This window comes from Cervus canadensis, chromosome 21 (genome assembly GCF_019320065.1).
Source record: "Cervus canadensis isolate Bull #8, Minnesota chromosome 21, ASM1932006v1, whole genome shotgun sequence".
NCBI classification, from domain to species: Eukaryota; Metazoa; Chordata; class Mammalia; order Artiodactyla; family Cervidae; genus Cervus; species Cervus canadensis.
Window position 1 is genome coordinate 51327228 of NC_057406.1, and position 12948 is coordinate 51340175.

The window sequence follows — 12948 nt, forward strand, 5'->3', positions numbered from 1 at the left end:
ACTTCCTAACTCACTCCATGAGGCCAGCGACACCATGACATCAAATTTTAGCGTGGAAAGCTGAGAACAACACTGATGGCTGGGTCCCAACCCCAGAGCTTCTTCATAACTCAGTAGGTCTGGGGTGAGGCCAAGAATTTGCCGTTTGAACAAGTTCCCGGGTGATGCCAATGTCACAGGGACCACGCTGGACAAACAACTGCCATGTGAAGCTTCTCATAGCCTAAGACCTGTCTGTGTGGGAGGACCTCGTGGGGCCAGGTACCCACATGCCTCCAGGGTAGCGCAGTCATCTTCTCAAGGCCCACAGACCACACAGCAAGAGGTATGTCTTATGATGCCACGTCGCTTGGCCAGACATCCTGGGAGTGCCAGCATCCTGACAGGAGCACTTCAGGTTTCTACTTTACTAAGCACGTTTGCATACATTCACGTATTTCACTCTTCATATAAATGAATTGTATTTATATATAAATACATATACATAAATTCATTCCACAAGGAACCAAGGGTGGTAATAAGTGTGACTCACTCATTCCTGTGCCAATTATAAATTAAGTCATAATTCAAGTCCTGAGACACTCCAGTCATTCCAAAGAGCATGAAAGCCTCATTTTCACATAATAGCCATTTCCTAGAAATAGTTATTGTACTTTGTACATTTTGTACTCTTTCAAAATGACTATCAGGCAAAAGAAACCCAGACTGATGTTTACAAGCTCTTACAGAGCATTTGAATGTTTCTGATGCTTAATAAAGAAAGAAAAAGGAAAAAACACTGTCATTTATTTCCTAGCTTTTTAAACTGAAAGATTTTTTTCTGAGTAAAGATTTTTTTCTGATAACCTGAGTAAATTGTTAATTTCCATCATTTTCCCAAAATTCCTCTATTTCATGACTCTGATCCATTTGGTTTGGTAAAATATGAGACATTTCTTAAAAAGCAGCAAGAAATGTGGCCCAGTCCTCATTTTTATGAAAGTATGAAAATAGTCTTAAATAATAGATAAACTCCTCAATAAGTGGGCCTAACACTGTACCCAACAAAGAAATAGGAAATAAGATTTCTCACCGCCAGGTCACTATATATATGGTCACCAAAATACAACACTTTGGAGCCCCTCCATCCAGTAAGCTTCAAAAATTCATACAAATTGCCCTGCAATAACAGAAAAATATGGGTGTTATATCGCATTATATGACAGGTAAAAGGCCTGTGTTTTACATTTAATATTCTGTCATTTATTGACCATGTCAATAAATATTCACCGGCCATGTAATTTCAGCAGCTAAGACCTACCCATGATTCATTTCATCAATTATCTGATACTAGACATTTACCTTGCTACCTATTTTGTAAGTAACATCATGATAAACATTCTTTAGCAAAGCTTTAGCTACCTCTTAATAGTTTTCTTCAGCTAGCTACATCTTACTCATTTTCTTCCGCTAGCTTCCTAGATGGGGAATGGCTGATTCCAAGCTAATCTTTCAGGCCTAGAAAACATACTTAGTGCCAAATCCAGCAGTCTGTTACATATACAACAGGTATGAACCAGTTGGACAGTATATAATATGAGGAATGTACCACATGGTATAAAAAAAACTATATAGTGCTGTTCCGTGATTTTATGTTATAAATATTATACAAATATAAAGTGTTTAAAGGATAAAATTTAAAAAACTAATTTCAGTAACACAAAAATGGACAGCGATTCAATCATTTACTCAACATAGGAGAGCTTTATATGAAACCAAAATATATCAAAACTGTACCTAAAACACAGTTCATCAGGAAATAATTACTAATTGGGATAAGATGCTATGTAATTGATGCCACATTTCTTAAAGAGAAGCTTCTATTTTACTACTGGCATTCTAAATTTTATATCCTACAGAAAAAAATGCTTGAAAATATATTTTTTTAAAAGCTGCTCAATTCTAAGTTAATTCACACAGAGCACATTGAAAATATATTGACTTAGCTTAAATTCTGCCACCAAGTTATACACAGACAGTTCAAGCAGAGCGCCCAGGACTGTGCCTGGCACGCAGGGAGCCCCAGTGAAGGCCAGCTGTGACATCATTATAACTGATCACAAATCACATCGACCAAAAGGACAGACGGGTCACAAGATACCTGCTTGTAAATCTGGCCTTTCTGCAGCTTGTAGATTTTATCCCAGAGTAAGACACCTTTCTCATTCACCTTTCGGAAAGGTCTAACAACAGAAACAGGAAACGTTACCATGTGTGGTAGCAGTGAAGGCTGTGTGCTGGATGAAAAACTCCACGGTTACCGCCCTGGAGGGAGAAACGAGCCCCACAACCCAAACCAAACCCCACCACCACGTTCCCCAGCCTCCTGCAAAACATCCCATGCTGCAGACCACGGGGTCCAGAGCGGGGTAGTGAAAAATGAACGCCAGAGTCAGATGAATTTGGAAAACACTGTGAGCTAGACATGTCCCTCTTTAAAAGTTACTGATGGGTCTGAAAAGCCCTCCTACAAAGAAACTTTCTGTAACCCAAATTTTCTAAACTTACTCAACCATGCAGAAAATGTTTTACAAAAAATAAAGCTTATAGAAATACTGCTTATTACATTCATCCAGCTTTGTATTTGAAATGAAGCCAGTCTAGATACAAGGCACATCAGAGAATCGGGCATATTATTTTATGATGGAAAATCAAAAAAACAGAACAAAGGCCTCATTCCTCACCCTGGGTGTGCTAGTCCAAAAAAACACAAGGTTCATTTGTCCTTTTTCTTTATTTAGGTAACACTTATTTGAACTGCTTTTCTGGTGAGAAAAATATAAACTCACTGCAAAAAACATCTGGAAAATATAGGCAATTACAATAAAGAAAAAGAAAATCATCCATAATTTCAGTACCAAGGTAGAAACACACCAGTTCAGTCCACATCTTTTGGTCTTTATGTATCTGCTCTCTTTCTCTTTTTTGTGAACATAAAATGAGGATCATTTCTAGATACCGCTATGTATCTTCTCCTCTCCAAGGCTGTGAGCAATTTCCCAAGTGATTCATACATCATTTTTTACAGTCGGGAGATATGTTCACTGCTTTCAAAAAAAAAATACCTCATTTTTAATGACTTCATAATATCCTCTCGTATGGATGTTCCTTAACCTTCAAAATTATAAATAACAGAGGGATGAATACAGGTAGAAGATTTTTAATCCAGACATCTAGAGTGAGAGCAAGTGAACTGTGCTGGGTTCCTCCAGGGAAAATCTAATAATCTAAGACACTGTCCTGCCACTGTGTATAAATATGACAGAGGAGGGAGGTCCATGGTGAAAGGGGAGATGAGGTCCTTCCCCTGACCACCTCCCTGAGATCCAAAGAGAAAAGGCCAGGGAGCACGTTATCAGTGACGAAGCAGCCAGTCAGTGATGACAGCTACAGGCACGGCTACACCTAACTCCCAACCACAGGTGGAGCATTCTCTTAAATTCTCAGTCTCTGCACATGGTTCCTGGTTTTGCCTTTTCTTCCAGGAGTCACTGTGACACTCAGGAAACTGGAATTTAGCATCACAAGAGGAATTTAATCCACTCAACACTGACTACAGGACACCGAATTATCATGCTTTAAATCACCTAACATAGGAACTTCCCTGGCAGTCCAGTGGTTGACATTACCCTCTGCCTTCTGATGCAGAGGGTACAGATTCCAGCCCTGGTCAGGAAACTAAGTTCCCACATGCCTTGCAGCCAAAAACCAAAACATAAAACAGAAGCAATACTGGAACAAATTCAAAAAAGACCTTGAAAATGGTCCTCAAAAAGATCTTTAAAAAAAGAAAAAAAAACAAAAAAAGATACATCCCAGAATGGATATAGTGTTGCTGTTAAAAAAAAAATCACCTGGCAGAGGGGAAGACTGCAGGTTACCTACTGCAGGACAGAGTAATGTGGGTAAAAGTGTTTCAAATGTAGGCCATTATTCCACAGATAGGAATCATTTTTATAATCCCAGTGCAGTACCTCTCAATGCCATTGACATTTGGGGACGATGACTTCCCTGGTGGCTCAGACGGTAAAGAATCTGCCCGCAATGTGGGAGACCTGTGTTTGTTTCTGACTTGGGAAGATCCCCAGGAGAAGGGGATGGCTACCCACTCCAGTATTCTTGCCTGGAAAATTCCATGGACGGAGGATCATGGCAGACCGGGCTACAGTCCATGTGTCACAAAGAGTCGGACACGACTGAGCGAATAATACACTCTTGGTGAACAGGTCAGTCCCCGATGTTAAAAAGACATTTTAGGACACTTGACCCTACCCTCACCACACCTGCCACGAAATGTTAAGAGCACAACCCAAACTCCCATGCCTCTATTTCCCAAAGCTACCATGGCAGAAAGTCTTTATCTAAGTCTGGGTAGAGATTTATTCCATTTGATGCAAAACCTGTGTTGCAGAGAAGTTTTGCAAAATCTAAGGACACTTGTCAGTGCACCATTTAGAGCTCTATTTAAAGAGCTACTCACCAGGTGGCTTGTTGTTGCCATTTTGTTACACTTCACAATGTGTCCGCATAGAGAGATCTAATTTACTATGTGATGTTAAGTTTGGATTTTAACTGCTGTCCATCCTTTTCTTAAAGACTGACTCATAGGACTGACATAGCCCGAGTTAAATCAAGAACTGTTTCAATAATAAGCTATCTGCTATGTACATACTCATCCTACCTTTCTTCCAATTACTTGATAGGAGGTTTATTAAGTATCAAAAGCTATGATGTGAGATGCTTGTGATGTTCCAATTGTATTTCACCAAGACACATTATCACAATATCACCAAGGTACAATTAAGTATTCAGAGCATCAGATGAATAAAGTCTGGTCTCTAAAAAGACAGGCACCTACCTCCGCTTATCATTAAAGAAGTTTGGCTTCTCAGCCTGAACGATGACCACATCAAACAGGTCCCTCCAGTCTTTTCCAACAATATACCTCATCCCTTTGTCCCTAGAACAACATGGCAGCCAGGTTAGCCTAACATTAAAGGGATTAACCTTGCAATTTTTTCTTTCGAATGTTCAACTATTTAAATACATAGAACATTGGAAGTGAGCCAGAAACTAGGGAGGAAACACAGAAGAACTTACACAAAACTACTGGGGCTGTTGGTGATAAGAAACATCTTCTTGCCATGATCAGCCAGCTTGGCCAACACCGCGCGGGTCTGCTCAGCGTAGCAGATGTACTTTTCTAAAGAGCAAGAGGAAAACGCACACAGGGTTTCAGGGTGAAGTCAGCTAACCTGCAAGCACTTCCTAAGGGGGGCGGATGGACCCAGCACTGTCTGGGGCACTTGAGGGGAGAAAAGCCTTCAGGTTTGAAGCCTGGTTCAAGTCAGTATATTGGTGCCCAGTGAATCAGTAACCAAGACCTTGCCTCTTCAGTCTAAATGGAAAAAACTTAAGTGGCTGTTGCTGCCAGCTCCTCTACTTGAGTCAGGATTATGTCAACTTCTGAGACAAAGGGGAGGGAGACACGTGAGGTGCAAGGATGCAAGGTCCCTGCACTGCACTCAGAACAGGTACTGTGGGGGGCTTCCCTGGTGGTCCACTGGTTAGGAATCTGCCAGCCAACACAGGAGACACAGGTTCGATCCCTGGTCTGGAAGCTAAAATCCCACATGCCACAGAGCAACTCAGCCCACGTGCCACAATTACTGAGCCTGCGCTCTAGAGCCCGTGAGCCGCAACCACTGAATCCTGTGTGTTTTACAGCCCTTGCTCCACAACAAGAGAAGACACTGCAATGAGAAGCTGTCGAATCCCAACTAGAGTAGCCTCCACTCGCCATAACTAGAGAAAGACTGAACACAGCAATGAAGACCCAGCACAGCCAAAAATAAATTTTTTCTTTTTTAAAGAAGAGGTACAGACCTGGAGTGAGAGTAAAATGCCTACATAATTATACAGCAAAAGGAAATGTAGATCTTCACGTAATATCTGGTACATACCAATATCTGCTTCAATTGCTCTGTACATGATCCCTTTGGTGTGCACGTCCCGAATTGAATCCTGTCAAAAGATAGGTTTTTAATCAGTCTGAGTATAACTGAGATAGTCTGAGTGAGAGGACAAGCGAAAGGTCATTTAGGATAATATCTGTCTGCAGAGTCTGGCAACCAAGGCACTAAATGAAATCTAAATTCTGGTCCATTTATCACGGGCAGGAAGAAACTTAAGTTTCCATGGTGACAGCAGCAGGTTCCAGTGCAATTTTCGAAAGAGTCACTTGGAGGAGGCAATTTGTGTGAACAATTCTGAATGAAGTTCCACAGGATAAATAGTCATTTATATGCCGTATGAGGGCCAGGTAATTTCAGGTCACCCCGACAAAGGGAAGGACTGCTGCTTTCATCTTTGCACCCTTCTCTGGACCCCAACAACAGACTCTGTGACCTAAAAAAAGAGGCAGAGACCAATAGGATAGGATCCTCCTCTCTTCAGTGCTACCAAAAAGGCAAGGAACTGTCAAGGAGCTTGGAAAGCAGGCAGAGCTTTGATCCAGCAGGCAGACACAAGGACGAGCCTGGCGGAGTGGCAGCCTGATGCCTGGCAGGGGTCAAAGCACAGCCCTGCTCCTAGGGGGCGCTGAGCAGGTCTACTACACAGCGGGGCACTCCTGGAAGCGCACAGACACTTTCTGGAGCCTGTAGCAGAGGACTGGGCTGCAGGAAGAGCTGGGCCATAAGAAATCCCATGGAGAGAGGAGCCTGGTGGGCCACAATTCACAGGGTTGCAAAAGAGTCAGACATGATTTAGTGACTAAATAACGAGCACAAAGCCTTAGAAAACTGGTAGGTGCTTACTGTCAGGAACAAGCAGCTCCTGATTGTAAACTCACCCCCAATTACCTTCCAGCAAAGGCCTGTTTCAACTGCACAACGGCAGAAGGCAGTGGTTAAGAGCAAGCCGGAGTCCAGCTTCCTGGCCTGAAATCCAGGCTCTGCTACTTACTAACAGGAAGTCCTTGGGCAACTCACTCAACCTCTCTGTGCCTCAATTTCTCCATCTGTAAAATGAAGGCGATGATATCTCATGGCATTCTTGTAAGGATCAGATTAATTAATAGGCATATAGCATTCAGAAAAATAGTGCCTGGAACACAGTAAACTCTCCCTGTGTGTATTCACACACATGTGTGGCAGTTAACACTTCAGAGTAAAAACTGAACTCTGTAGTAAACAACCTTCCTCATGAACGCTAAGGGTTACAGAACTCCAGTAATTCTTAAAAATTCTTAAAGATGAAGTATCTCTGAGAGCCAAAACAGAGACTGGGAACTAAATATTTAAATTTAGTTAAAACAATGCCAAACGGATATTGAGAAACTGCAATTCACCCTGTATTTTCTAAAACCCATGATTTGAGTCAGTCAATATTTAAACCTAGTCATGAACACATAATAAAAACATTGTAGTATGTATATACAGATCTTTTACAACTGTATGCTCAGTCACTCAGCTACGTCCGACTCTTTGGGACCCCATAGACTGTAGCCCACCAGGCGCCTCTGTCCATGGCATTTTCCAGGCAAGAATACCGGAGCAGGTTGCCATTTCCTTCTCCAGGAGATTGTCCTGACCCAAGGATTGAACCCTCGAATCTTGAGCCTCCTGTGTTGGCAGGTGGATTTTTTAATCACTCCGCCACCTGGGAAGCCCCTTTTAAAAATACAGATATTTAAATTATATATATAAAGATGCTTAGAAATATGCATTAAAATATATATTAAATAAACAATATATAAACACAATTTTAAGTACTGAAGAAAGCTCAGACAGCTTAAAGAATGCATCTATAAACACACATAAATGTGAACATAAATTAAAATACACAAATACAAAATCATTTAAATGATGTGGGTATGTATATGCACACAGAAATCCAGGTAACAAGTACCCTCTTCTTTTAACAAACAATTTGACTCATTTCCAATTCTCCTAACCCCTTTCTTAGGATTTCCAAGGTTAAACTGCAAATGAAAGAGGTTCCAGATGAAGGACAATCTCAAACACACAGCCAACAATGGAAGCCACAGATTCTATTACTTCTGAGCTGGAAGAGGTGCAGTGTGTCACCCCCCACGTCTACACGACCTTGACATCTTTGTACAGGTGCACAGGCTCGTAGTCGATGTTGTTCTTCAGGAAGTGCTCGTTCACACAGGACAGCAGGGTCATCTCAGGCAGGGAGAAGATGTCCATGAACTGCTTCATGGTGTTTCCAGAACTCTGCAGGCAGGGAGGGAGGCTTTAGCAAGGGAGCCAACGCCACAGCAGGCTTTACATCCACCGGGGGATCCTGGTCATCATCGGGCTCCCTCCCCACAAGGAAAGAAAAATTCTAATAAAAAAGTAAAAAAAGTTCACCCTGTTTCCTGTCCTTCATGGCAGGGCTGACGTCTCACTCTAAGCGCAAACGAGCTTTCCAAGGAAATGCCCTGACTTCCCCTTGAAAGTCTGGCCAGCCTTCCCTTTCTGTTCTCCTTTGGGTTCCATCCAATTTTCAGCTCACACTCTTTCATCGCACACAGAGGAAAGGCAGTAAATTGATTTTTGCCCGTGTGAATGACATAAAAAGCCGCTAACTCTCCTGAATTTGAGCCATCACTCCCACCCCCTCAAAAGCCCACGTGGGAGCTTGGAAAAGAGCCTTTCCCTGAATACTTGCGATTTATAAGACTAAGTTTACCAGGTGACTAGGCATCTTCCTTGCATTTTGCTAACACAACTAAGAGACTGCATCTAATAAAACAAGAAGCAAAAATTCTAAGGGCAAAGAGGACCACGAAAGTTAGAAAGGCAGAGGTCTCCCTTAGGCACAGAGCAGTGTGCTGTCCTGCTCTTAATCTTAGAGGAGGCGACAGTTGCTACAATGACAACCCCATTGACTTCTCCAAAAAGTAGGGACACGCCTGGGAAGGTGGTGGCAAATGGGGGAGGGCTACAAGGAAGGTGTAAGGAGCCTTCATCAGGTAGGGAGGAAGGGCCGAGAAAGGAGAATCATGAAAGAACCCAGGAGAGACTTGAACATACTCACCTCTCTCAAATTGAGGGTCTCTCAAAACACAACCCCAATTGCCTTCTTGATTCCTTGTGAGCAGAGAGTCTAGTAGTTTAAGATCCTAAAGCTAACAGGCCACATTTCGTAAAGGAAAAAGAGAGGCCACTTTAAATAAATAATTTCTCATTACCTTCCCATAAAAGTCGCTCATCTGTTCCAAAGGCACGTGGGAGCCCTCGTACATTTCAATGACCTCCTCATCGGGGACCACGCTGAGGCCTCTGGGAAAATCACAGGCAGGGCAGTTAGCATCAGTTAGAGACGGCAGTGATGTTCAGACCTCCAGTGACTGCTGAAATTTTTCAGCTGAGGTGCAAGACGCTGTTGTCACAGGAAGCAGGACGCGATGCCCCTGGTAACTGCTACAAATAACAGGCAAGCTGCTGATACTATTACCACCACCATCATCGTGCTGGTGGTGAGAGCAGGGAAGACAGTAGCTGACACCACGTGGCACCTACTGGGTGCCAGAAATGAATTTCACACAGTTATTCACTTCATTCTCAGCAGACTCAGGAGTGAGGCACTGTTATTCTTCCCATTCTCCAGCAGAAGCCACCAAAGCACAGAAGGTCACAGATCCTGCTCAAGGTCACCAAAGTGAAAGTGGTGGGTCAGGACTGGCTCCTGGGCTCTGCGACCACCAGGTCACACTGCCTCCTTTAACAAGGCACACGGTCTCCTAGTGACTCACTTTGGGTGGGTTTTGTTCTTTTTTATTATTATTATTATTATTATTAATGTTTTTACTACGTTAGGGAGAGAGGCTGGTCTGTCCCCACCACTCTCCTGCCCTCTGATGCTCTACCCTAAGAAGATCAGTGCCGACGCAGAGTCCGGCACCAGGCTCAGGTGGACCAACCCCCACGTCAGGATGCCGGACACCACCTCCAGCAGGAATGATCCCAAATGCTGTATCACAGTGAGGCCAGGTTCCCCACCGGTAAAAACAGAGGGAACACGCCCCACCTGCCTGCTTCTGGGGGCTGCAGCAGAATCTGTAAATGCATCCAGCTCCTCCGAACACAGGGAACAAACACTGGAGTGTGAGCGGCCCAGATGCCACCCCTGCCTCTGGCGCCTGTGTGTGAGCAGGTGCTTTCACCTGCAACTTAATGGTCTCAGACTTCCTCTCCCGGAATCGCCTCCAGAGCCCCGTGAAGGGAAATGTCTGTCCCCCACCCCCTTCTTGAGAGGAGAAGGCACCCGACAAACAGACTCCAGTGGTGAGGAAACCGCAGAATGAATGATGGCAACACCATGCTGTGCTACAATTCAGCTCGAATTTCAGTTCCTCACGCAGCTTCTCACACAAAACCACTCAGTCAGTATTAAAGTACATACAAAACATAATTCATATTTGACATGCAACTTTAATGAAAACATCATCTCAGCCTCTTTCCTCCATTCTCCACTCCTGTCTTACTTTCAAAAATATCCAAGAGGAGTCACTGGTATTTTGCCTCCAATCTTGATTAACTTGAAACAACTACTGGCCTTTGAAAACAAAAAAGCACTGTGCTTCCCTTCCCTCTTTGCTCCAGAAATCAGATAAGACACTGGGACTACACCAGCTTCTTCTAGACAGTGACCTTGGAAAACCACTCTGGCTAAAGCAGCAGCAGTAAGCAGTACACACCCTGAAGGATCTAACACCTAGAAAGAGACTCAACACAGTAAACAGGAACTCTGCCAGGTGAATTACCTTCCTTTCCCCACACCAGGACCGCACTTCCAGTCCTCCAGCAGCACTGCGCCTCCAGGACACATTTCCAGGCGTGTGGCCACACAAGCCACATCTCTAAGGTCCACATAACCAGCTACCAGCTCAAAAGATGCAATGAACTCAGTAGGTCACAGTCAGCTGGATTCTGCTGCAGGCGGTGCCCACAACAGACAGACCTGCTGGAGCCGGGCTCAGAGGGACAGTCAACTGCACCTGAGCGTGGCCTACACCAAAGCTGAAGTCACAATGAAAATTACTTTACACACCCTGTGTGTTTATGAGAAATAACGGGTAGGAGCGCAGATCTGAACGAGCCTACCCTGGGTTCAAATCCCAGCTCCCTCAGCTGCTGAGGGATTACCTGGACAAGGAACAAGTAATTTAACCTCTTTGGGTCTTAGTGTCATTTTTTAAATGAGTGGCAAAACCAGTACCCACTTCCTGGTACTGCTGAGAAGATTAAATGAGTTGCTATAAAGAAAACGGCAGCCAGTACATGGGAAGCGCCATCCAAGTTCTGCGCTATGGCTATGATGGGAACAACCCTAGCTTTTCACCAGATTCCTAAAGAGAACTTGAAATTCGGGTGCTGAACAGGCCTGTGGAGGGAAGTCAGTCTCCCCCTCAGCCCAGCAGTGCTCACTTGCACAGCCCACGTGACCTGAAAGCCACCCAATGAAGGGGGATGCAAGGGCATGGGGCTCAGAGGGGAGAGAGGCTGAGGTGTGCACACCCTTCCCTTCCATTCACTCACTCATTACCCCTTTAGAGGGGAGAGAGGAGGAAAGGGACATTTTCCCAGGGGCTGCTAGTGGTAAAGAACCCACCTGCCAATGCAGGAGCTGTGAGAAACCCAGGTTTGATTCCTGGGTCGGGAAGATCCCCTGGAGGAGGAAATGGCAACCCACTCCAGTATCCTTGCCTGGAGAATTCCATGGACAGAGGAGTCTGGTAGGCTATAGTGCACAGGGTCACAAAGGGTCAGACATCACTGAAGCAACTCAGCACGCATGCTGTCCCAAGCCTGCTCTAGTCCAAACAACCAGCCGCCCTGAGGTGGGTGTTGGAATCGTGCCCATTTTAGAGAGCAATAAACCAAGGCTTTGAAACAGACAGTCAAGAACTGGCTCGAGGTCACACACAGGTGAGCAGCGGGGCTGGGGTTCACACTCAGGAAGTGTGACTCCGGAGTCACACACGCACCCCGCTGCCTCGGCCGCCACACCCCTCTCAGCACTGAGGCCCAGCCATCTTTCCAGGACCTCAACCTGAGCACTCCTTCCCCTTTAAATGCCTCAGTGGCTCCTCCGACCCAGCCCAATCCATACCCCTAATGTAACAGACAATTCATCTGGAGAAGAAGGAACAAGGTAATTAGGAGCCACAGGATGGCGTGGCCCAGAAGAGAGGAGAGAAAGACCAAGTCAAGCTGAGAGGGTGAGGAGAGGCCGTGCCGCCTGTCAGCCATGCAGAAGGACGAGTGAGATTTCAAGAAGCAGAGAGGAAGGAAAACCGCCTCCTGGAAGAATGCCAGCCTGCACAGGTGCAGAGCAGGGAAAAGGAGAGCTCAGAGGAAAGGTATTTACCTGCTGTTTGCACAAATCTGGCGTCCACTCCCTCTGAGACTGGCTGAAACTGTTAGAAAGAAAAACTCCCTTTCTCCGCTTGGCCTGGAGCGGAGGGTGGAAGCCTGGTACTGCCAGGGATCACCACGCGGAGGGGCCTGCTCTGAGCAAACCCAGGCAGGAGGAGCGTCAAGAAACAGAAAGAGCACTGACAACAACCATTTGGGCCTCTGGAGCCAGCTACACCTGCAACCAGATCTGTCCCTGGACTACACCACTAGTGAGTCCAAACTGGGTTTTTGTTTAAGCCAGCTTGAGTTGTGTCTCAGCCACTAGCGACCAAGAGTTTTAACCAATCGAGGAAGTGAAAGAGCTGTGTATGGAAGAGGAGAAAGCTAAGGGGTTTAGAGAAGGTTGATGGAATATTTAAGAGATCTGGGCTCTATTCCTTAGACAATGGAGAGCCATCCAGGATTTAGAAGAGAGAAGGGGGCTGTTGAAGGCAATGCTTTAGGTAAATCAGTCTAGCAAAACGTCCAGTCT

The 12948-nt window shown here is 44.8% G+C and overlaps 1 protein-coding gene across 1 annotated transcript in view; it reads right to left on the bottom strand.

Annotated features, from left to right (window-relative positions):
• Positions 1-12948, bottom strand: part of NT5DC3 (5'-nucleotidase domain containing 3) — a 63394-nt gene that overhangs the window by 18564 nt on the left and 31882 nt on the right. The window contains exons 5-11 of the mRNA XM_043440286.1: positions 9245-9335; positions 8148-8282; positions 6003-6063; positions 5140-5242; positions 4898-4999; positions 2141-2222; positions 1073-1159 (exon numbers count right to left, since the gene is read on the bottom strand). Of these exons, the coding sequence (XP_043296221.1) occupies positions 1073-1159; positions 2141-2222; positions 4898-4999; positions 5140-5242; positions 6003-6063; positions 8148-8282; positions 9245-9335 (661 nt within the window). The remainder of the gene's footprint in view (positions 1-1072; positions 1160-2140; positions 2223-4897; positions 5000-5139; positions 5243-6002; positions 6064-8147; positions 8283-9244; positions 9336-12948) is intronic.